The sequence below is a fragment of the Acanthopagrus latus genome, chromosome 5, assembly GCF_904848185.1.
Source record: "Acanthopagrus latus isolate v.2019 chromosome 5, fAcaLat1.1, whole genome shotgun sequence".
NCBI lineage: Eukaryota > Metazoa > Chordata > Actinopteri > Spariformes > Sparidae > Acanthopagrus > Acanthopagrus latus.
The window spans coordinates 10,354,186-10,378,953 of NC_051043.1; the positions used below are offsets into that span (position 1 = coordinate 10,354,186).

Here is a 24,768-nt window from a genome sequence, read left to right on the forward strand (position 1 = left end):
GGTGTTTAAGGACGGTGACAAATAGTCTACCAACTCTTTGTACACCAAACCTTTTGTGATCACGATAGGTGATGCTGAGAGAAAAGTATGCATTTGTTGTCTGTATTCACTGGAGGCAAAATCACTTACTCTCACATTATTTGCTCACAGCTGTTAGGAATTAAATGAAGGGATACGCTTTCCCTTGTTTGAATTTGAAGAGAAAAAACACGACTACTGAATGCTATATTGTGATGTGTATGTCTCTCATGTAAGACAAAACATTTCTTGCTCTTCTATTGTTTGCTTTTAAAATGTATTCTCTATTCTACAAAAGTGACCCTCATGCCACATATATCATCATTCTATCAGTTAAAGTCATTTACTAATAGGATGACGTCGCTGTAGATGTCTCTTGTGTCTGAGGAGGTCTTTTCTCTCACCTTCTCCGACTCCATCTCTAGGCATCTGTCAGCTTGTGACTCTGTGATCACATGGTCTATCAGAGGTGATCCAAATGCATTTCACACATTCAGATTCCCTCTTGGCACCTCATTTTATATACTGTGCATCACAGCTACCATCTACCCCGAAGATCTCTAAAGCATTGGTGATGCATTAACAAAAATCTCGCCATTCATTTGGTCTCGTAATGCCATTTGAAGTCACAATGCGTGGCATGTCAAATATGTTAGTAATGACCTGAAGTGGCTAATGAGGCCAGTGTCAGGTACTGATGTGTCAGTTCAGTGTCCCTGCTGATCTTCACTGTGAGGTGGTTATCGTCAGTATAAATTGGCTCTCATGTGTTTGATATACAGGGAAAAAAGCTGTTGCAGGTCCGTGTCACCTTGTCTCAGAAATAACACCTGTAAAGATGCAGTGTTATCAAGGGTAAAGGGCGATGATGCACTTCTGCCGTCAGTTCTGATATCCAAACATTTCTGCTTATTTTCACCTCTTTCTGTGTGCAGGGCTCACTGCTGTGACAACCCACTTGATATACTTTCACTTGCTTCTCTTACCTGAACTGGCCACAACCTCAGCAGCTAGCAACTTTCCTCAACTCGAAAATTGGATGAGTGAGCTGAGTTACACGCATTTTTGGATTCATATAGTAATTTGGCACTCACTGTTGATGTGGTTGCAGTCCATTTCACATCCACTGTAATTGTTAGAAGCAGCCTGTGCAGGGTTGGATTGGATCTTTTTAATTATTATTATCTGTTTTGTGCTGTATGCACTGTTGATATACTATGCTGAGTGTGTGCATGTTGAAAACGGACTTGCTCTCGAAGGACATGCCTAGTCGCCAACCCCTATTTACAGAAAATATCATTGTCTGGTAACACATCAGAAATGAATGATAAAGTTAGAGTATATTAAACTGTAACTAGCAGGTATTGCACCCTCAACAGACGATTAAATGCTTTATGTTTGACACGTAAAATAAGTTTAGCACAGCTGCTCTGTGTTGTGGTACTGGGTTCATGAGCTGGCCAATCAGAGCAGACTGGGTATTGTGTGTTAACAAACAACTATAATAACTAAACTAAAGTTTAACCTTTTGTTAATGATGGTTATCATGAAGTTTTACCTTTTATTGCAATGTATATGTAATTCTGTTCAAAGAAAGTCGCTTGCGAATATATTCCCATGATGCAAGCCTGTCATGTTTCATAGATTTATGTGTACATCTTAATTTGTCTAATTTGATATACAGCATGCACATGGATCCTCCTATATATCAATCTATCTATATGTTTATGTGTACGGTATGGGTTTTGTGTTTGTTCAACCTGTGCAGCGGCTACTCTATCTCCCCTGAACACCTTGAGGTCATATCAGCCCTGTGCTGGACAGGCTGGCTGGTTCCCATTTAGATTATGGATGGTTATTACTGCCTCCCGGCTGTCAGTCAGATTAAACCAATATGTCCCGGGATGAAGGCTCATCGTACAACAGAGGACCTTCTTCCACGGAGGAGGAGGGGCAATTTGAATAAGTCATCTCCACAGCGTTACATGTTTAACAAATGCATTAGTGCAGTCTCACGATTTATACATGCGCCAGTTGTTTGCTGCATCCAGAGGAACAATATGTTCGATAATGTCCTTGTCTGTCCTCCTGCTTATCTGCAGTATATATCTATTTATTGAAGTAGCAGAACTATAACCACAATGACTTTTTGTCTTGACTTTTTTACTATCCCATGTAACCTGTCCAGTCAATTATATAAACTTGTATGTTGTTGGTCAGCGGAATAGTTTTGTTGCTGAATAATTGATAATATTAATGTAGCCTTTTGCTGTTATGTATGCATACAGCTCTAATCTGAAGATGGAGTTTAGCATTCACCACTTAGATAAAACATAATGGACATTAAACAAATTGCTCAATGTTGATATCGCAGCATTTTTTGAGCCATGCTAAAGGTAGCAAGCACACTCAAGTGCTGTTTAGAGATTCATTGTATACAGTAACTGTTTATGGCCCCACTGCTGAGGGAAATCCGCTAGTCGTCTGGTAAAGCAATTTGAACGATGTGAGATTTACAGGAATTTATAAACGGAAACATTTCAGTGTTAAAGAAAGTCTCATGTTGCCAGGATGTGACTTTTTCTGTCGCTGTTACTGAGTGTAAGTACCAGCAGAGTACCACTTTCCTGCTATTGTAGCGGCTTGCTATGTGATGCTTGTCTTTCCTCCTTCTTTGGCAACTTTGTTTACAATATTAAAAGCTTTTTCTACCAGATTATTTGGAGCAGTGGCTTCAACAGCAGGATGAAACAGATGCAATGTTCCAAGACTATTTAAAATAACAATAAACTAATAATGACAATAGAAAAACTAGAGTTGCACTCAGTAGAGTGCATACCTCAACCAAGGCCCAACAGTCCCCTTTTATTCAGTCAAGCCTAATTCAGTATCAAACTCGATAGCACTGTATTCTCTTAACTGTAAACCACCCCTAACTGCTTAACCACAATTTAAGATCATCACATCTGGGACATGCTGCAAATTGCACTCACTAATGAGACCAACCATCTGAATATGCTTGATTTCATGCCTTTTCCATGAGAAAATGATGAAAATGCCCTGTAGTTCTGTATGTTCTGTCGATTTTGTACAATCCTGCTGACAAACCAACCAACCATCAATAAACAGACATGGGTGAACACATAACCTCATCATGAAAAACCTTCAGAATACCCACCTTTGAACTCAACTCTGACCTGTGTGGTCATCCAAAAACTACACACTCCTGTTTTATTATCTGGATGAGAACAGGCAGCTTAAACCACTCGGTTAAGGTTATAGAGACAACACATCATGGGGCGTGAAGGGTCATGAACCATGCTCATGTGTCAGAGCCACACACCTCGGTAACCCAACGGGCGTCTTCTTCCCTCGGAGGATTTGCTCCAAAGGAAGCAAAGGAAGTTCCAGAGGAACAATATCTCATTTCTCATCAGGAAGTGTCTCGCAGAGGTCTGCCAACACCCCTGATTCGCTGCACATCACGCGATATCCTTGAGATCGCGCCCGTTTTTATCAGAAGCTGTGTAACCGAGATTTTCTCAATGTGGGTGACCGACTGAGGGATTGCAAGTGTGCTGTTTGACTGTTGCGGTAGAGGCAAACACTCCTCTCAACTCATAATCCGATCATTAAATAGGGAGTACATTTTCGCTTGTCAGACAATAATAGATCAACGGTGATGTACATTTTCCATGGGAAATAAAAACCATCTGATGCAACCCGCGTGAGCTGTTTCGACTTATCTACTGAATATGGAACACTAACAGCTGAAGAAATACATTCTGCCAGCCCAGTGCATTGTACAACTAACAGTGTTTTATGTGCTCTTATGATTCACCACTTCAGCGGTTGGATGAACAAAAAAAACAAAAAAGACATACTTTTATGTATCTCTATCTTCTCAGCATGTGTATTTATGCGTGGGTGTGAATAGTTGCCTGCACTCCCAGACATATGTTGTTCTTCTCCTTTTTGTTTTCCATTGTGTGTGTGTGTGTGTGTGTGCACATTACATACTGTGTGTGTGTGCTTGCATGTGCCTGATGGGGAGAGAGGAGAGGAAATGGCAGAAGGAGAACCCACTACATTAAGTGAGGCGTGCAATGTGCTCGGTTTTGGGATTCCACTGGCCCGTGTGTATGGGAAAACAAACAAAAAGAGGGGGGGGCTTTGCTTCCAAACACATGAGTCGCTGTGAAGCTGTTTGGCCCTGGCTCTCTTGACTTTTATTTCAGCTTTCGCTCACATTTAAAGCAGTGTTAAAGGCTGCAGTTCACTCTTGTATTCTGTTTATCACAATGGCGTCTAAGTGAATCACTTTCCCCCTTTCGGTTTTGCAGATGCGGAGAAAAGATTCACGGCTGCTGTCTGAGTAGGAGTGATTTATTCCGGGGGCGTCCTAAGTTTGTCAAAACAGTAAACTCAGCTTGTCATTTCGCAGAGACACTAAATACTGACCCCCCCAGAATAAGGTACCACATAAAATTAGATTGCCTGTATCAAAGTTTTTAAAACCCCTTTGAGAGCACTTTGAGAAGTGATTTTATTGCCACATCCAGAAAAACACCACGGGGAATGCAAACTGACGGAGCACTGATGTTTGGTTCGTGAAGAGAGGAAAAAATCGACTCGTGTGTGCCTTGGAAATAAGACTTGATTAGTTTTTTTTTTTTTTTTTCTGATATACTTTTGGATGCATTTGCTGCAGCATGAAACGCCGGCATCCATAACTGTCTCAATGTGGCTTTAACACTCTCCGTATGCTAATGCCTGATTAGTATTCAGCACTGTGGATGAAAACGTGTACATGACATTGAATCATACTTCAATTAAGTTAGCTCTTTGGTCGGCTGTATCATTAGCTATTGAGAAATAACAGGCGTGCATAGTTGATAAGGTCTTCAGAGCATCCAAACCCCCCCCCCAAACATCCATGCCCATCCATCCCTCTATTGAACCCTTCCAAGGGAATCGTTTCATCATGTAACACATTAATGATCATCCCCAACGGTGATGACAATCGTATTTATCATCCCATGCATGCACGCAATGCCCTTGGTTCTTTGCCTCTGTAGCTGTGTCCAGCTTTCGGGCCCATTTTCAGAGCAATTTTGCGAGTGATGATGGAGACAGAGGATTGCAGTAATGATGGTAGACGGGCCAAATCTCAGCCACAGAGCCGGACTGGGGCTTAGTAGCCAGGGATGAAGCAAACAAGTATGTATGCCACAGGGGCTAATCCTACACTGGTCCAGAATGATGAACACGTATTAGTTAAAGGCCACCGACCAGGACGTGGCATTGTAGGAGCGCCTGAATGGGAGGGGGGGATGGGCTGCGACACAGTGCCAGCGTTCGGTGGCAACAGTGTAGAGTATCTCTGCTGGCGAGGTGTTGTTACCTGCAGGTAGCAGGTGTGTCTGGCTTCACATAACGCACGCTCCTTTGGATCACATGTCAAATGTTAGTGCGCATATGGTGGCACGGGGTGCAATTAATGCTGCGGTTGAATCAGCAGCGCTACGTGCAGCTGCAGTGGTGAAGACTGTGACATAGTTCTGAAAAAAAAAAAAAAAAACTAATATAATTTCTCCCTCCCTCCCCCTCCTCTTTTTCTCCTCCTCGTCCCAACAGCAGCAGATGGTGAGGAACCAACTTCAGCAGGTGGGAAATTTTTTTATGCTTGGTAACGTGATTTCCCTTCATTTGCGTGTGTGCTTGTGTTTGTGCACGTGTGTGTGCGTGCCTGTGTGCAAGATTAAGGGTGGGGGAGAGCTCTTCCAGTTTCTAAATCTTGGCCAAGCCCCTTCCTTCCCTCATCGCCTCAGACTCCTAATTCCTGCATCGACTCACGGATCATGCCTGGTCAGCAGCACTCATGATTATATTGTTCTGTAGCTCGGTTCATGAGGCAGTCCTCGCGTAATAGCGCAATGGAAGTGAAATACCTCTCGTCTTTGTCTGGCACAGAATTTTGAGATTGAGATTTTTTTTTTATTTATTTATTTATTTATTTTTTCAGAGCCTCATATTCCAATTCAGTCCAGTGATTGCTTCAGCTTGATTGCTTTTCAGCGCGAGTGGAATTTTCTGAATACCTGAGCGTTGAGCGTAATTTCTTGGGCTGTTTTATTTATTAATTTATTTTCAAATCGTTCCAACTGACTTTATAATCCATTAACTTAAACATGGCATTAATTCAGAGCAATTTCTATATCTCAAAACCTTACTGTCTTTGATCTAAAGTAGTGTATTTGCATGCTTGAACGCTTGCTATTAGCGTCAATCTGAATGTGCAGCATATCGCATCCCCAAGGAGTGCGCCAAGTGTGTTTTGCACTGCTTTTATTTTATGCAATGCTAGAGGCAGTAAAGATGATTTTCCTTAAAACCATCTTCCTTATGGAAACCATATTTGGTATTCGCAGGTACTGCCGCTCATTATTGAAATAACTAATGTAACGAGAGTTTCATTACAAAAGCAAGACCACAGAGGACAACAGTAAACAAGAACCTGATTTATCTTCATCAGCGATATAATTAAAATGTCACTTCACATCCTGGGGAAGTACTGCAGCTGAATACAAACTTCCTCGTTCTAAGTGCATCCTCAGCGTCTAATTGTCTTTGTATGCGTTTCTCTCATTAATATTAATGGCTGCTCGTTTATGGGAGATCAAATGGGTTAAAACAGGACTGATTTATTTAGATAAGACATAATGTCCCAGAAATTGTTGCAGTGCTCAGCTCGGTGTCATCTCGGGCTCTTATCAGTAAGTCAGACGGCAAACACATGTATACGTGCATGCATCCACACACACGAGCGCATAATCGGAGTATTGATTTAGCTCTGGTTTAACTTTTAAAGAAACCTCTTCAGTTGAACCAAAAGTGAATGTTGTAAAGTTGAATATCACACACACAAAAAAAAAAATTACTGAATTACAAATGCTCTTTTAAAAACCCACAGTGAAATGTCAACTTTGAAGCGAAAAGACAGAACGTACGATTCAGATTTAATCATCTGGTGGCATAAATGTCACACAATAGTCAGATTATGGAGCTTAAAATTCTCCAAGATGACATATGGGAGCAGAGTTTAATGACTGTTGCAGACAATACAGGACAGTACGTACAGTATGTCGCCCCTGCTTAAAGAATAACACAAATGCCAACTGTGCACACACTGTAAATCATTTACAGGTATTTACAATGTGTAATTATTCAGTCTAAATCTACTTCTGTCTGCTGCTACCAAGAATCACTGCAATAAATCCTGTTAGCGAAGCTCCGTTCTTCCTCTTTACTGAACACATTTCAGATAGCAGCGCGAAAGGCAAACAGCACAAGAGCAAATTATCTAATCTGGAAATGACCCGAATTAGGTGTGACTTGCGACCACTGACCTGGAACTGGACTTAGAGAGAAAATAGGACAGAGCGACGCCGAGGACCAAATCAGTCATGACAGCTTTGAAGAATTTACCATATCAGCTGCCACTTCACAGCTGCCATATCTTTAATCTACATATTCACACCCTTTTGTCCGTGCACACACACATGCATTTGTCCTGCATTTGTGTCGCTCCAGCGTGCCTCTCTGTGTCTTTTGTCCGTGTACACTGGGCCACCACCTATACGGCATCCGAAGCTGCTATTATTTGAGAGTTGGAGAGGAAAAAAAATAAATAAAATCTGCCAAGTGTGCTGAACGCGTCAGAATGTAGAATTTCATTTCGTACCTTGCCCCCGACGGAGTAATAAAGTGAGGAAATTGGCTACACTTTATCTGCAGCGTAAGACGTGGGAATCTGTCTTTGCATCTCGGAAAGTCTGTTCATATTGTAAGAAATGAAATGAAAAATTCTTTGAGTTCAGAAAAAAGAAAATACAAAGGACGATGTCTTGCTGTACCTTCACTTTCTGCTACTAGAAATCCCACAAAGAAATAGCAGATAACTGCGCTGAATCCTATACTGAACAACCATAATACCTGTGTATGAGTGAGCGTTCAGTTGGCTGCCGAACATCTCCTCGTTCACTTTGAGAGTGTAGCGCGAGACTTTCATTTTGATGTTGCATATTGATGAGTTACATTGCTTACCTCTTTTTATTCATTCATGAGCGTGATCTTGAATGTCAACTTGTTAGATGAGCATCCTCTCTTAATTGAGTGTGATTAGTCGCACACGCACAGATATGCTCGTTAAAAGTACGGGCGCATCTTTTTTCTCTCTTTTTTTTTTTTTTTTCATTAGCAGGAAGTGATCTTAATGGGCACGGGTCTCTCGTGATGTATCAAGAGACGCGACTGCTCAAGTAGCCACATTAAGAAAGACGTCCCTCTTCAGCATCCATCCTCTCAAAAGTGTCTTTCAGCTCTTAGTTCTACCAGTACAAGAGCTCATTAATGTCTGCAGCACAAAGTTCCTTTCTCTACATTAAGAATCTCAATATAGTCTCTGATTACACACAGACAGAAAGAGAGAGTGCTGTAATAGTCATCTTCTCGCTTTCACTTGAGAGACAAAAAGCTGTCTTCTGAAGCCCCGTGTCGGTCTCACTAAGAATAAGTTTGATGTGTGTCGTTCCTGTATATTTGTAACACTAAATTTTATGCATGTATTATACATTATATATGAAATTTTAGAGCAGGGCCGACACATTTTTGGAGCAGTTGCTGATATTGCCTATATTTGGGAACAAAAAATTCTGATGCATTGTTTGCAGCGATCCGTCAAACGTGGTAATCACGTGGTAAACACTTACAGTGTAACAATCATGAAGACAGAACATTTCACTGGGAAATATGATTGTTATCAATCACCGCAATCATCTTTTCTACATTATTTCTAGAACCATATACCACAATAAATCCTTGAATGATAATGCGTAAAATTTCGATCTGATCAGTTGTCTTCTTGCGGTTCCATTGAGCAAGTCTGGTCCATACATGTTATTATACAATTTAGTTCCGTAATGCGCTGAGGTTGTTGGCATGTTACTTGAGAGCTTTGTGCAAAATTGTGATACTGTTTTATACCTTGTGTCAATCAGTCCTGCTTTAGTTTCATGTTTGTCATTCTAACGTTTGTGGCAATCTGTTTTTTCCTGTACGGGGATAGCAAAATAACCTAATAATCAAATCTGGATGAATGAGCCCATATCAGACAACATATAAATTGATATTGATAACACAGTTGATAATATCAGAAAACCGATATATCAGTCTGGCTCGATCAATGCTTTATGTTGTAAACTTGTTGTGAGAATCACCGCTAATATGTAATTTTGAGAAAATGGGCATCTGTCTGCGACATTGTCTGCCAGAAGTAGCAAAAAATTCAAGGCAACTACATTTAATAGGTTTCTTTGTGCAAGTCAGATATGTTTTGAACTGAAATAAAGTATTTTCATTGAATCAGTCCCCTGCTTTTGAAAAAGAAATGTTAGTTCTATGCCAACAGTGGCCTCTGTGCAGGGTGCAGTTTCTGGAGGACGCTCCGTGAAGGGTAGGCTCCGTCATCAATGCACCATCCACAAATTTAACTATTCCAAAGCCCATTGCAAGGGCAGCACGAATCTCATATGTGCAGTGTCATTTTTTTTTTTTTTCCTGCAAAAGGTCATTGAGAACGTCACCTGATATTTAAGTCACCATAATGCTGCAGGTGCCCTAACAAATACTATGTAGGCACAAGCCTCGTGGTTTTAGCATGCACGCTCAGAATACCACCGAGACTTGAAGGAACATAACTGAGCCTTAAGATTAAGTGGATAACTAACAGTCTTTTCCATCCAACGGCTTTGTGCCAGCCGCTCTCCGATTATCTTAAATTGTATTAAGTTAGAACAAATTTCCTCCACAATACACAATTTGTCATTGCTCACGAACATTAAAATCAGGAAAATGTGTTTGCAGGAGAAAACCTTTGGGAGGCAGAGACAGCGCTCTGACATTTTCATGGCATTTAGTCTCTGACAAGACAAACCTCCGTTTCTCTGGATCCTCCAAGAACGTCGCCGATCTCCAATGTGACCTCTGCGTTTTGACATATATTTGACATATTCCAAACCGTCCTGCTTCTGCGTGATTGTTACTTATTTCAATTCTAAGTGCATTTGTCCGACATTGTCAAGTGCTGATGGGCTTGAAATGGCAGCGTGGCAAGGGCACGGGAGAATAGCAAGCACAAGACGCACTAAAAGCATGAACGTAGCGCCCCTCATGCTGAGAGCACTGACGTAATATTGGCGGTGCGGTGCCAACTTTCATCAGTCGAGGTGAAGGATGGGTGCAGTGACCATGAGCCCTGAACCAGTGAAGCCATCATAGAAAAAGAGGGTGCGTTAAAATAGATTTGACACAATTAGGCCATGTCAGATTTCTCTGTGATGTGGCTGAGTGCACATTCAGAGCCGAGGAGCCTCAATGTAAATTTCACCCTTTCTTCGGGCAGGTAAAATGTGTCTTTTTGAAACGATTTTGTAAAAGGTTAACAAGGTGGCTGACGGGCCGGCTTGTCTCCGTTAACTCGGCACCGCCGAGATCGGAACTGGAGGTCGGGAGACAAATTATTTTTCAGGAGAGTTTTTCATTGCGGCTGTGTCATTTAATTATCTAATGAATCTTCTTGAAATGAAGGTTTTTCCGATACAGGTGGTGGGGAAGTGTTGCTCAGTGCAGCTGTCAGTGGAGGACTGAGCCGTGCGCAACTGGTTAGTCGGAGTATTGAATTAAAGGCACCTCCTCCGCTGCTGCTGTAAATGGTCAGCTGGCTCCACAACCTGATTTACTTCACTGGGATCAGCAGAAATCTTTATCAAGGAGGAGTCAGTAATTCTTTGTCAGACCTCCTCATGACCCTAACCTCTGTGGGCTGAACTCGTAAAGAGTTGTAACCACCACTCCTTTCTCTTTCCCTGCATTGAATAATCAGCGAAGTGGCTCTTTTACTTTAATGAATCTTTTATATAAAAATGTCTGAGTCTTTGTAATAGAAAAACAGAGTGAGCAAAAGGCTCGGTACTTAATTATATCTCTCTTGTGAAATCTGAAGCATCTCCGTTTCAGTGGTGCATCATTAAACGTACCATTGTGAACTATATCAGTCATCAAGGTGCAGCATGAGAAAAAATTAGTATTCACTTGTACATTTGGGACGAGCTAATGTTTGTGACAGCTGTCGGCTCAGATGTAAGAGCGCACTAAGTCGACTTAACCCCCCGAAAATGTCAGGCCTTTGTGATTGATCTGCGAGGAAACAAAGGACGCTTTCCCGTGCTTAACTATTGGTCAGGTTCTCTCTGATTGATTGGACTCCGTTTGTAGCCAGGCAAGAAATCACGGTGCTTGTGCCGGACACAACACAGGCTCACATCAATCACCCCGGCTGAGCGTTGGCTTGTATAGCAGAGCAGCAGCTGACATTCACACAGGGAAGCTGCCAACATTTCCTCCAGACATGCATCACGCATAGACACACACAACTGACGAAGAGAGCATCCGCTGACAGCCTGACGAGATCTGCTCGGATGACACGTGGTGTCCACCTTTTCTGAAAAAGTTGCTGTTTTTCTTTTTGTTTTTTTTTTAATTCTCTGTTGAGTACGTCTTCATCTGGAGTCTCATGTCCTCTCACCTCTGCTGCTTCCACCATGCATGTCGCTCCTTTATGAGTATACCCTGAAATTAAAAAAGTTATTGTAGTGGATTATCCCTGTGGTATTACATTAGCATTAGCAACAACGCTATCGCAGCTTGGCTAGTGTCAAAAAGTAAAAAAAAAAAAATAATGTTAGAATCCCGATTTGACAGAGAAACCCAGATGTCAGTTATAGAAAAAAGCTGAGTATAATAAGGTTTTATAACTTACTGATCTAGTAGAAAGAATATCAGGCTTGAAGCATTTTGAGTCCTGGTAACAAGGGGAGACACATTTCAGAGGGGTTATAGACACAACAAGGGTGCTCTCCACTGAGTGAAGCCAGTGGTTCACTTTAGTTTTACTATTTCTATCACTTTCCAGCTTCACCTCCTTTGCTTCCACAATGAGCGAGGTCCTTTTTTCTTTTGCAGCGTTGGCTTTCCACAGTTATTCAAGTCGCTCCACCAATCCGATGTTATGACACCTTTTCTTCTTTTGGCTGTGCAGTGGCAACCACACTTCCTTTGCATTGTAATTTGACTTTAGTCTTTCTGGGGAAAATCGAGCCTGGTGGCAGACTAAACAGCATAGGGAAAGCAAGTCTCATAGAGAACCAATCCAATGGATGTTTTTTCTTTTTTTTTTTTCCCTAAAGCCAAAAGGTTTTATATTGCCAGTTCTAATCATAAAAGAAAAGTTTATTCTACACAATGAAAATAGATGCATGGACAGCATTGTGCCACAGTATATTGTTGTTTGTTGTTTTCTGGAGGTTTCGCAAAAGTTATGTCAATCTCAAACATGATTGCAGCAATAGCAGTTCCACATGGCGATTCCCTGTTGGCAAGGTTAGTTTGCATCTTCTCAGTGGAGTCATTTTTTTATTTAATATACTGAGTAGATGTCAGGTTTTTTTGGTGTGTTTGCAAGTGTAACTCCTGCCTCTGATTTAGATTTGTCAGGCTTTGGCATTTTCTTCAACATACGGGGTGTAAAATATTCAGTGTTTCCGTCACATTGAAATATTTTCCCTTTTGAATTCTTACTCGGCTCCGTAAATGACAGTATCAGTAAGTCAGTCCTTTTAAAAATATTGGTTTGTGATATTTTGGAAAGCCATTTTCTGATTCAAAAGTAGCTTTCATAGAACATGCTTTCTTTGTATCTCGACTCTCTCCCTCTCCCTCCTCCACCTACTTCCTTCTTTCTGCGCTCTCCATTAGGGAGGCTGTCACAGCCCCTTGGTGCGACTATAGATCGTCACGTCAAAACAGCCCCGAAACCTGTCACCCCACTCTCCCTCAGAGAGCAGGGCCTCTATAAAAGCTATTATACGTTTCTCTGTTCAACTGATTAGCCAGACTCTCATTATTACTGATACAGGTCCTGGCTTTGAAATGGCATGACTTCGATAGGATTAACTCCTTTGTAATTCATATCCAGAGGCCTACTAATTTCAACAGGAGACCAATAATGAGATTGCTAGTGGTGTTTATTTATTTATTTTCTTCACTGAGTCCATTTCCAGATGGAACATTTTCTGAATCGGGGCTAGCCTTAAATGGTTGAGCAAATGATGTAGTACGCAATCTGAGGCCGTGCCCGTTGACTTGACATTGTCGAATTTTGCACTCATGGCTGTTCATTTGTCAAATTGACTTAGGAGGGCATGATAGTCTCACCCTTGAGACTTCTTCTTGTTGCTTATCACTTAAAATGAAATAAGAGACCTGTCAAAGCAGGGTTTACCTGTCAGCGGTAAGATATGACTGTAAATGGACTAGAATAGAAAATGCATCAAGAGGTAGGAAGCTTGAGAAAAGGTCTTGTGGAATGAAATTTGTTTTCCTTCTCCTGGTTCTTGTGTTGACAGACTTTTACAAGCTTCAGATGGATCACAAGTCACCACACAAACCACAGGCTTTTCTTTTCACTCATATTCAACATGTGCTGAGCTTTAGCCAAGTTTTGCATTAATATCCAATGGGAGACTTCTAAAGTTTTCCAATCCAATCTCAATCTCAAGTTTTGACAGCCTTGTGGCAGCGTATAACTCGATGTTTAAAAGATGAGACAGCTATTGGCAGCCCCCTGAGTTATAAAACCAATAACCGTGCATCAAGGCCTTGTCATTTACATTTGGCCACACGCTGCAGGTTAGTCCGAGAAAATTTCAGATGGCAGTTATGTGGCATCGTGTTGTGGTCACTGCCGATGAAGTGAAATATTGCTGTGAAATATGAATGTGGTTGTAATGAGATGGATTCAGCGCTGTTGTTATCACCTTTGGTTCTAAAGAAATTATAATTAAAAAAGAGAGGGAAGGAAAAAAAAAAGCTCCAACTGAGTTATTAGTCATAACCAGCATAACCAGCCAGTGAAATTCTTTGTTTTATTGCTAAATCCCTGAAGCACAAAATCACTATTGGCAGCAAAGCTTCCCAGTGTTCACCACACCCCAAATACTTAAGACACAGCAATGGTAATGATGAATGGGGTGCTGCACACACAGCAAGAATACATGTGCTTTGTGGCAATGGATATGAGTTCCCTTGCAAATGTTGCCCATGAGTCTCTTCTGCTCTGACCCAAGTGCAGGGCACAGCATGCTTTGATTTCAGTGGGAATGCCGAACTGTTGTAATGCGTGTGGTGTGGAGCAGCAACATGTGGAAACTTTTAACAAGTGGGCCAGCACTCTTCACTGAGGACACTAAACGATAGAGAAAGCAACACACCCATCAGCAAATGCGAACTGATAAAAAGAACTTGACAATACATTCATAAATGACTGAAAGCAATCATTGCATCCTTATCTTTCTAAAGGGAAAGTTATCTTTTGGTATAGATGGAACTTGTGCAGTAATATTCAGACTGTCCTTTTTTCTACTTTTCAGGAGTTTTAACGTAAATGGCATAATTCAATGAGAAGTAGCACTGTGAGAACTGAGAGGGGCTGGAGAGTCTTGTGTCTTATGCAGAGTTCACTTAAACCAAAGTCCTTTCACGGTTCGGGTGCTATAAAGCAGATGATTGGCGGGATATGTGCCGTACATACAGACTTTGTTATTCAAAGTGGTCTGTCTCTCCGTTGTAATGTCTCTGGTTATACATACAAATGTATAGTTCAGTGCCATCAAACCATGTTTCCAAACTTGTATTGATTAGATCTGACATTATTTTAGTATGATTTCTTTTATTATCGTAAATTAATTTAGACAGGTGGAAAGTTGGCTGCTAAATAAAAAGTTGTGATAGCTCTGTGCACTGTGCGCAGCCTGTTAGATTATTGGCCACTATACTGAGCACCAACTGACCAGTAGGCCGGTTATTAATTATCCAGTCCTGTGCCTCAAACCCAGTGGAGCAGAACATTGTTTTACAATATGGAATGAAAATACAGCAAACCATCGATCACTTGCCGTGTGAGCAGAGCGATTCAGAAACAAATATTGAGCGATTTGTTATTTCAGTTCTTACTTCTGATCAACTAATTGCCTGTTAAACTAACTTTCCTGGTCGAAAATTCAAGTTATTCTGCATGTTATTCAGCCAACCCATGTCTGGTTGAGCAGTTCACTCTCCCCTGCACACTGACTGTGTGCATTAGTATGGATGCCTTTCCTACATGCATGTTTGCTGATTGTGTTATGCCTTGCAGCTAGTTTGGACTCCTCTCTTACCACTACGCTGGTGAAGTCTTGCCTTCCTTGAGGGGACATTTTCACTGATTTTTAGAGGGTGCCTTGGGCTGCCCTCCAGACCTCCGAGACCAGCAGCAGTCACTGAAAGCCAGCCTCCCCCTGCTCTCCTGTCATCCTCAGTTTTGCCTGTCAAACTGTTTTACTTATATACTGTCCCGTTAGAGCCAACACAATATCATTTATTTATTTAAACTCTGTGACTGCAAATGCATCCCAATGTTGTAGGCATTATGCCCATTTAGTTACATGTATTACTTAAAGCATTGGCAGGGCAAGGTCATGTACTAATGATTTTTGCCGTTGTTGGCATGGAAATTTTTATTTTTCATCACTTGAAAATGGATCCCTATACCAGAATGAGTCAGTTACCTAGAACGGTCACTCATGGTCCTCACCCACTGTCTTAATTGTGGCGCAAAACCGGTTTCTCAACATTGTTCTGCTGTTTTTCCTCGCAGGCCCTTGCCATCCGAACCCTTGCCACAACAGAGGAACATGTGAGGTCAGTGAGACCTACAGGGGCGACACCTTCATTGGTTACGTCTGCAAGTGTCCACCAGGCTTCAGTGGCGTTCACTGCCAGCACAGTAAGTTGGACCTGCTCTCTTCCTCGCTCCTCTTAAGCGCTGTGATATGCTTACATTTTCAAATTGAAATCAAAGAGATTGCATGATTTTCAAAACTCTGTTTCTCCTTTTGCACATTTCCACAAAGTGTGATTTGTCTGTATTATCCAGAAGGTTTCCCAGCACAAATAATGACCTTGAGCTGTGAACAAATGTTGAACAGCTGACAGGATGTAAATCCATGTGGAAACGACGAGTTCAGCAAAACGATAGTGGGTTTCTCAGAGAAAGGAATTGCTGAATTTGCTCTCTTTTGTTGGGTACGCTCTTAATACAGTAAAGGTTAGTGTCAGAGGGTTTTTTGCTGCCTGTGAGATAAATCTGTACCTGAGACCAGGACCATTGTTCTCAACCCCAGTATAATTTATGCTTTATCTCTAAACACACTGTGAACTCTTCGGCTGAAACTGGGTACAAGGGTAATCACAAATGCAAAAGTGAGGCTCAAGCGCATGCGAGTGCAAAAAACGCCAGAAAATTTCATATAAAAAACATCAACGTTGCCCAAGTGCCATCACAACTGCCTGAGTCATCCCCGCCAACATCAGGCTGTGAAGAAAGGGACGTCTTCCACAAAGTGGAGTAAAATTTGGAAGCGTATTTCTTCTTCTCCAGACCTGTATGATCCGTTTTTTTGCGACAGACTGAGCAGAGCATGGAGTAGTTTGCCCACACTAATCTGTGCCTCTGGGCTGGGTGGCAACGACGCAGAAATCCCGACCCGAAGTTGAAACACGTGAGACACTTTGAAATCAAGAGATTAATGGGAGAAATCACCTATCAGGAGCACGGTGAGAGAAAGGGTTCAAACAGGAGTGTTGGCAGATATGACGAGTGGACTGTTGGCATTGCACCATGATGTAGCTAGAGGTCCTGCTGGTGTATTTTGATGTCCTCGAAGACGTTTTACAATGAAAGACAGCAAAGTGACGGGGAAACCAGCAACATCTCTATCCTTTTAAACAACAAAAAACTTCTACTGATCATTGTTGCCAAGCGTTCCTCAGCCTTTCTGTCAAAAGATTCCACAACATGCAACTGAGCTGTGTGATTTGAAAAATGTTCACAGAGCAGCCAGAGTGAGACGTTTTGACATTTCAAAAAGTCGAGGCATTTTTTTTCTCTGACTCAGTCAGTTTCCCTTTTAAGTATTCTCTGCAGAAGTCACTGTTTTCAGCAGTTTCAAAGTCAACTCCACAACACTATTGTAAATATTGGATGCTTGTGTCAATAGAACTTGCAGCTCCACTTACAAAAAACATCTGTTATTTAACATCAGGAAGTAAAACCTTGTTAATGTGCCAATTTGTTTGCAGAAGAAAATATGAATATAACAGGTGGAGTGAACATCAGGCAGCCAGTTAAACAAGCATGGCATCAAACCTTTACACTGATACCGCGGCTTCAAAACTGTCAGTGTTTTGAATGGAACACAGGATTTGTAAATAGCAAGTAGCTTTGTCTGTAAGTGCTAAATCTAGCTAAATCCTGCAGTGTGATATATAGGCCAAGTCCTGTGGCTGCCCTGCCTGTGTGTGTGCTTGGCAGAGCGTTGCATTAGCCCGCACAACACAGTTGTCCTTCATCGCAGGTGTGCTTGTAAGTAATGGATTTAATGTATCAGGGCACAGACTGTGTGGGGAGGTGGATCATTATTGGTTGGACAGAGGAAGAGGGCTAGACAGTGAGAAAAAGAAAGATGTTAGCCAATAGTTACAGAAACCATTTATACCCGCCTTGTTATTCTCGCCTCACTGACACCGAGGTTAAAGATGGCAATTCAAAGGTAAATGGAAGAGAAGAAAGGGGCCTTTCATTTTGGGACAGTCGGTGCCAGTCATTATTTGTTCAGACATTCATTTTTTTTTACTTTTTTATTTTTTATAAAAATGCACAAAACATAAAAGCAAATGGAGCAAGTCACCATATCAGCAGTGCCATTGTGTTTCTTTCCAGCCAGAATTGTGAGCAATTGGCTGCATTCATGTCATAATTCAGTTATTGTTTCCTATTAAGCCCTTAGGGTGGTGAGAAACTGATTCGATATGGGCGGAATACACATTAATGTCTGCCAGTTTTCTTCACGGTCATTACAGTTGAATGGAAGGTAGTGGGTGACAGACAGGAGGAATGATTTTGTATCTGAAGACATTAATAATCACATCTGCAATTAAAAGATAAAGGCATATGTATAATTACCACTATAGACTGATAGAGTAGCTGGCTTTGTTATGGTATGGTGGTGGGATTTTGATGGCTCAATGAAAAGGAAAAAAAAAATAGGAACAAATTCTTCAGGAGGCAAGAAACAACACAAAAACAGAAGGCGTTTTAGTCTTGCTGAACAATCCGTCTTAATGTGTGTGGTATTTTGATTGATATTAAGCTATTTAATGGGAAGATAATGTTGTTACCCTTTTTGCTGCCTGATTACAGTTCAAACTGGCTTTTGCCGTAGCAAAAGAATAGATGTCTGCTGCTAGGAGGAAAATTCCAGTCAGGAACAAACCCTTCGCCTCAGTACTGTACTTACAGAAGCTATTTTGAGTTATATTCAGGACTGAAGGATTGCTCTGTATCTTAAGTGATATACACAGTAATCCAGTGTTGTAAATTGGTATTGGCACTGATCAGTGTATGGCTTTGTCTATACTATACAGTATTATACAGATATAACATAAGAGCCAAATCCAATTTCACACCTTTGACCGTTATCCTTAATACTTGCAGTACATATCCTGTATGTTGGACCAGTTTTATGAAGCAAAGCCCACAATGATGTCGCACACGGACAGCTACTGTAGAATAAGTACAAGCTATTTCAGACTCCTTTGAATAGCAGACCTGTACTTTATGTACTCAGTATTGTCATTTTATGCCTCCGTGTTGGCGCGGTGGCCAGAGGCATTATGTCTTCAGGTTGTCTGTCTATATGTCTTTCCATTCTCAACAGCACAGGATCTCAGGAACACCTCAAGGGACTTTCTTCAAATGTTGCAAACTCTTCACTTTGACAAAAGAAGAAACTACATAGAAATTGGTGGTCAGAGCCAAATCCCTGTGACCTCACAGGACCAAACAAAATGTACACATGTCAAAAATGGGATGAAAAGAGGAAGGGATGACATCTTATATCCAAAAGGTTGTGAGTGAACTTCACAGGTGACCGTATTTCACATAAGGTTGGATGCTGATTTGGTGACACTAATCCCGGGTGCCCACCTTGAACCTATAGTGATTGTATCGATCTTCTGTGCTGCTGTGTTGAAGATTTGTGTGAAGCATTCATGTTTTAGAATCTGTAGCGTCTACGGCAAATGTCCGTATCGAAACGTTTGTCTACAAGGTCAGAGACTGTGCGAATATTCTATTAAACTGTCCTTTGGTTCATTGCAATCAAAACATTATACACATATATATGTGTATACTTACATAAACCAAGTATACTTGAGCAGAACTTTAAGTAAATCTCCGACGAGAGCATTAAAAGGAAACTGAAAGCATACACTATTATTTTCTGTTGAAAGGAGGTGCACTAATAGCACCTTGAATACACTTCTTTTTTGGTAAAGGTATGAACACATACAAGGACTTTGACTCTGACTGTTGTTTCTCGGGAGAGAAACAACACCCACACAACACGCAGGCACATAAACGTATGCAGGAGGAAGTTTTGCATTGGAATCGGCAAGGTGAGAGGTGATCCCGACGCGAGGGGAGAGACCATGAATAACAAGCTTGACAACAACAGAAGGGGTGGTTTTCAAGAAAAAAAGGATCTTGCGGTACATGGATGAAGAGTCAGGGCTGAAGCAGTGGAGAGGGGATGAGCTGATTGCAGGCATGTTGGATGAGCTGAGTCACTTTGTTTATAGAACAGCAATCAGAATCATGTGTTCAGTGTGCTGTGGAACAGAGCTGTTGCTGAGCGGGGTCATCCGCAGGCCACACCGAGACGATACTTCATGGTTTTGTGTCTTCATTAACACAATGGGTTTCGACGCCTACAAGCCAGTTCACATGGCCGACATCGTACTAATGTGTGATATAGTAGGAACATACTTTTCCACCACCCCCTCCACCCACTTCTCAAGCTCATTGGTTTTGCTGATATTGAGCTTAAGGTCAAGCTCTTTGTCAGCCCTCTTTCTGCCTCTGTAAATATAGTCTCTGAGCTTGTTTCTCACTGGAAATTATTTACTGGGATCATACATGACAATACAGTGATAACTCCTGTCTCCAATACAAATGCCAGATAGCCGTTTTCAGGAAAGAAGTCAGTGTGAGGTCACAGCAGGGATTGAAGTGAGAGTTTCATAAGCGTGATTTCAATCATTTTATACAACACAATCCAACAGATGTTTGTTTCTAGATTATAAAATATTGCTAAAATGTCATATTTCAAAGGTATTTCTTTTTTTTTTCAATTCATAATGGACTCTGCTTTTGAAAAAGCACTTAAAACATGTGAACACTGTTCACACCACCTGATAAAAACCAGGGTGAACTTCAGCAGCTCGGCGTCACTGCTTTTATTATTAGAGGCCTTATCATCACTTAGTCATTCATCTTTCGAATAGTGTGGCATCACATCCCTGAGAGAACGGGTTCCATGTTATTGGGCAAGTCGCCAAACATTGTAATGAACTGTCACAGTGTGGAGATTGGGACTGATTGCCTCAGTCAACATGAGGTTGCAGATCATTTTTAGGGCACGCATTCTCAGTCTGTCAAGGACAAATGAAGTATGAACTGAAATTTTATCGGTGGTGTTTTATTTTGCTGCACGGAAATTTGTTGGAGTGTCTCCATGAACAGTTGTGTGTTTCAAGGCCACCTCTTGGTGAGGTTTCATTTGACACAGCAACAACAAAGAAGTGATGCTCGATCAGTCCTTCTTTGAAAGACATTGGTTTTTTCTCACTCTGTAATACTGTGTGTGAAGCCCACTGCAGACCACAGAGAAAATTAAAGCTGATAAAGAAACAATACAGTATGAGTCAGTGTGTTTGGCTTGTGATTACTGGTGCGGAAATGTTTACAGACACTGTAAAGGGAAACATTTCATTAACAAGTTAATTTATCCAAACTGTCTCTCAGATGACCGGGGTTCACTTTCTAACTCTGTCCGTCCCTACACAGGCTGCAACTCTTTCAGCAGATTTCCCTCTTGCTTTTAATCGATGTGCTTCTCTTGGCCCTTCTATCTGAAAAACACCAACAGAGCAGGATTGATTGAGGCTAAATGAAGGATGTGTGAATTTTATTTATTTATTTATTTATTTTCGCGTGGCCCTGTATTTCATCATGTATTGACAGTCGCTATCATGCTGTATTAGCTCCGCTGCCTCCACAGCTTCTTGCCGTGGGATAATCGGTCGGTGTTTATAGCTGTGGCCCGATGGAAAGCCGCAAGGAGCCATTACTGTTAGTTAATTCACCTGGGACAGATCACAGACTGCCTTTCATCAGCACAAGAGAAAAAAAACACACACACACAAAAAAAACAGGATCTCCTTACTCCTCGGCACTACATTTAGGACTGCTGTTGTGACTTGTTTTGTGTGTTATGCAGCGAGTAAAAAGGTATTCAGTGTTGGCCGGCTAGATGTTGCATTTCAGAATTATCATCTATTATATATAAAACATTATATTATTACATAAAAAAGTAACTGCAATGTCAGTTTATTCCAGTATAATGCAGCCCTTAACCAGCGGTGCTTGTATTTCTTGTTAATTTTGTATCCCTTCAGTGTTTCAGCAGGCCCTCTTGACTTCACGCCTTCACATGAACTTTTATAGAAAGCGAACAAGAGAAATAGAGATCTGACTTATTTCCCACCTTCATCTGCTTGTTGTGTTTAATTTACCGCTCAAACAAAATGATTGCACAGACGATAGCTATACAGCCCGAGGCGGCATGAATGAGTATAAGAAAGGACAGCGGTTATGCACCTCTCAACCCTCAAACATTTGTCTACAACAATAGATTCCATTTGTCAGGCGCAAGTCAGAGGCAGACAGTCTTCTCCCTGCAACATTTCCTCCCCCGTGAACGCCCACCGCTTCACTTCACTAGCACACCTCCGAGTGGTTACCTGCGCCTCTTCACGCGGAAAAATGACTTGCCCTTCTCGCTCCTGCCTCTGCCTCACAGGAGGTGACTTTGTAGAGGCGCATCCACGGCATGTTGTGATGGCGGAGGAAGGGACGGAGGAGGGAGGAAGATCTTGTTAGCCGACATACCTTTCACTCCTCCCATGGAGGCCAGCGAGGGAGGACAGCAGGTGGGGGGGAGAGAGATAGGTTGGCTAGTGTTTTCTTTCTTTTTTTTTTTTTCGTCCCTCTCACCAAGATTGAGGCAGTAAGAGGGAGATAACTTTCCCCTAACTGTGAGGCAGCAGTGTTAAAGTGACTCTGGCAAAGATCACGATGAAGCTTGAAAAATGTCCCTCTCTGTTACTTAAATGTCAATGGCAGCTCACCAGGATGAGTAAGAAAGTAATAGGGAATTTATTTTTTATGGCTGCGTTTAGATGCTTTAAACACACAGTGAAATGGTAAAATGAAAACTCACAGGCATGTATCAGTTCATGTGTCATTTTCTTTGACGTACCTATAAATACGGCGGGAGCTTCCGCCTCATCAACAGTGTTAGCACCATCGCTCCTGGAGCTGTGCCTCTGACAGCGCTCACAGTCCAAGACACTTAATGAGCATTTGTTTGCTCCTTCTGTTCCCTGTTACTTTTACAGAAACGACAACAGTTCTGAACCAAAAATTGATCCGTATTTCCAACAAATGATCATGCAAATTGCCACTGTGTCCACAGAATCAGCCTCTTGGTAATCTCTGCACTAAAGCTCCACTCCAAGTGCTGTCGCTATTTTGTTTAGCACTTCGGGGGAAAAAGTCGTTCATGTGCAGAATTCCGCTAACTGTCTTAGATCATATGAGGAGTATAGTTGGATTTAGTTTTAGGGCGTATTTTCATTTCGAGTTTGAAGAAAAAAAAAAAAAAAAAGGGGGGTTTCGGGGCAGACTTAGCTGAACGGATTAAGATTGATTTAAGCACAACTATAAGTTAGTGAAAAAGTTTGTTAAGGAGAAACTTTTCCATGGTAAACCAGCAGAAGGAGTACTTTGTCCACAGACAGTGAACCTATTTTCAAAGTAAAGAGAAGAATCAGTTTAGTCATAGTGCCTGAGGTTTGTTCATGTAACTATAAATCCGTCTCATCTTAACAGCCTCTGGGTAACTAGAGTTGGAGAGTTTTGTGCTAAAATGATGCTACTTTGCACACCAGTTTCATTTCTATATGCATAACTTAGCATGAATTACTTACACCAGCAGTTTGTTTTCTCAGAACACTTCCAACTGTTTTCATATTTGGGACTTCAGGACAAGTGCATAACAGGTGATTGTGTTGCTTTAATTCAAACTAACAGTATGCAGCATCCGCATAACAGCGCTGCACCATTTCATAGCCTTTATACAGGTTATTCTCCCAGAAGTTTTCAGGGTTTTTCCTGTGTGACGTATTGCGAGACATTATTTATAATGTGAGTGTAGTTCCCCAAGGTTGTCACTGTATCACAGATGTGTGAATGTGCCGCACACGACCCGAGCTGGCCTCAGAGCTATTGTGAACACTGGCAGCATCAAGGCTCTCCCCGATCCTGCGAGCTAAGTGGAGGACATGGCCATTTCCAGACACACCCTCTCAACATTACATCCACCATCCCGCAGCCCACCCACCGCTCTCAGTCTGTGGCAGAAAGCTGCATTTACAGGAAGAGATGAGTGTGGGGGATCCTGGGGGAAGTGTTCTGAATAGTCCACCAAACATCCAAAAGAAGTGACCATAATCACACAGCAGCCAAAGCCGTCAGCCAGCAATGATCAGCGGCTCATGGAGATGTGTCCGCTCGCTCTCTTTTGTCTCGCAGGAGTCTCTGAAGATCAAAATGGAGAGATGGGTATGCTTGAGGGCCAGCAGTCCTGTTGTTTTGCGCATTTGGTCTTTCTTTGTTCAAAGAACAGAACATTTGTGTCACTGGAAGGGAAACAGCAAAGCATCTCTTGTACGTGTTTTATAATCTGTTCAGTGAAAATGGCCTTCAGATGACTTTCATGTTTTTTTTTTTTGTATCTGTTTGAATAAATAGAGATGGATATCTAAAACAGCTGTGATGTCTTAAAGCACAGCATCAGCAGCCACACAGCGTCAGTTTTGTTAAAGTAAAAGAATGAAGGAGAGAATAAAGAAAATAATATACCAAAAGTTTTTGATTTGCATATCTCACAAGAATAGTTGCCCTTATTCAGTGATTCCAATGATGTCACTGTGTTATTCTCATTGATATAGTTTCCCAAAAAGGCTTATTTTAGACATGGTGGGTGAGTGTCACTTCTACTGAGATACGCATCACAGCAGCTTTGCCTGTTTAATGCACATTTCCACTTAATTTCTACTGTCTTAGACACCTACATGTGTTTACATTTCCTTGGTGTTTCCACCAATACATCATGGCTCCATTACCAAGCTTTTGGCATGGCTCAGCTTCTCCGCAGATGAAGAAAGGGGATACCTGAAAAAGAAATACTTATTTAAAAGTCTGAGTTCTCTCAGGCTTTGGTGAAGGACAACACTGTTTATATCTCCTTGCAGCATGTCTCAAAGGGGCTCAATACATATGGAATATGTAGGAAAAGATAGTTCTACTGATTCTCAACAACTGGGCCTTGGCGATGTACACAGTAAAGAATT

The 24,768-nt window shown here is 41.6% G+C and overlaps 1 protein-coding gene across 5 annotated transcripts in view; it reads left to right on the plus strand.

Annotated features, from left to right (window-relative positions):
* The window catches only part of LOC119019939 (EGF-like repeat and discoidin I-like domain-containing protein 3), a 125,471-nt gene that overhangs the window by 36,391 nt on the left and 64,312 nt on the right, over positions 1-24,768 (plus strand). For 2 of the 5 annotated variants that reach the window (XM_037098932.1, XM_037098934.1), the window contains 2 exons: positions 5,656-5,685; positions 15,830-15,958. In XM_037098932.1, coding sequence (XP_036954827.1) covers positions 5,656-5,685; positions 15,830-15,958 — 159 coding nt within the window. The remainder of the gene's footprint in view (positions 1-5,655; positions 5,686-15,829; positions 15,959-24,768) is intronic. The other 3 variants (XM_037098933.1, XM_037098936.1, XM_037098935.1) reach the window with 2 other exon arrangements.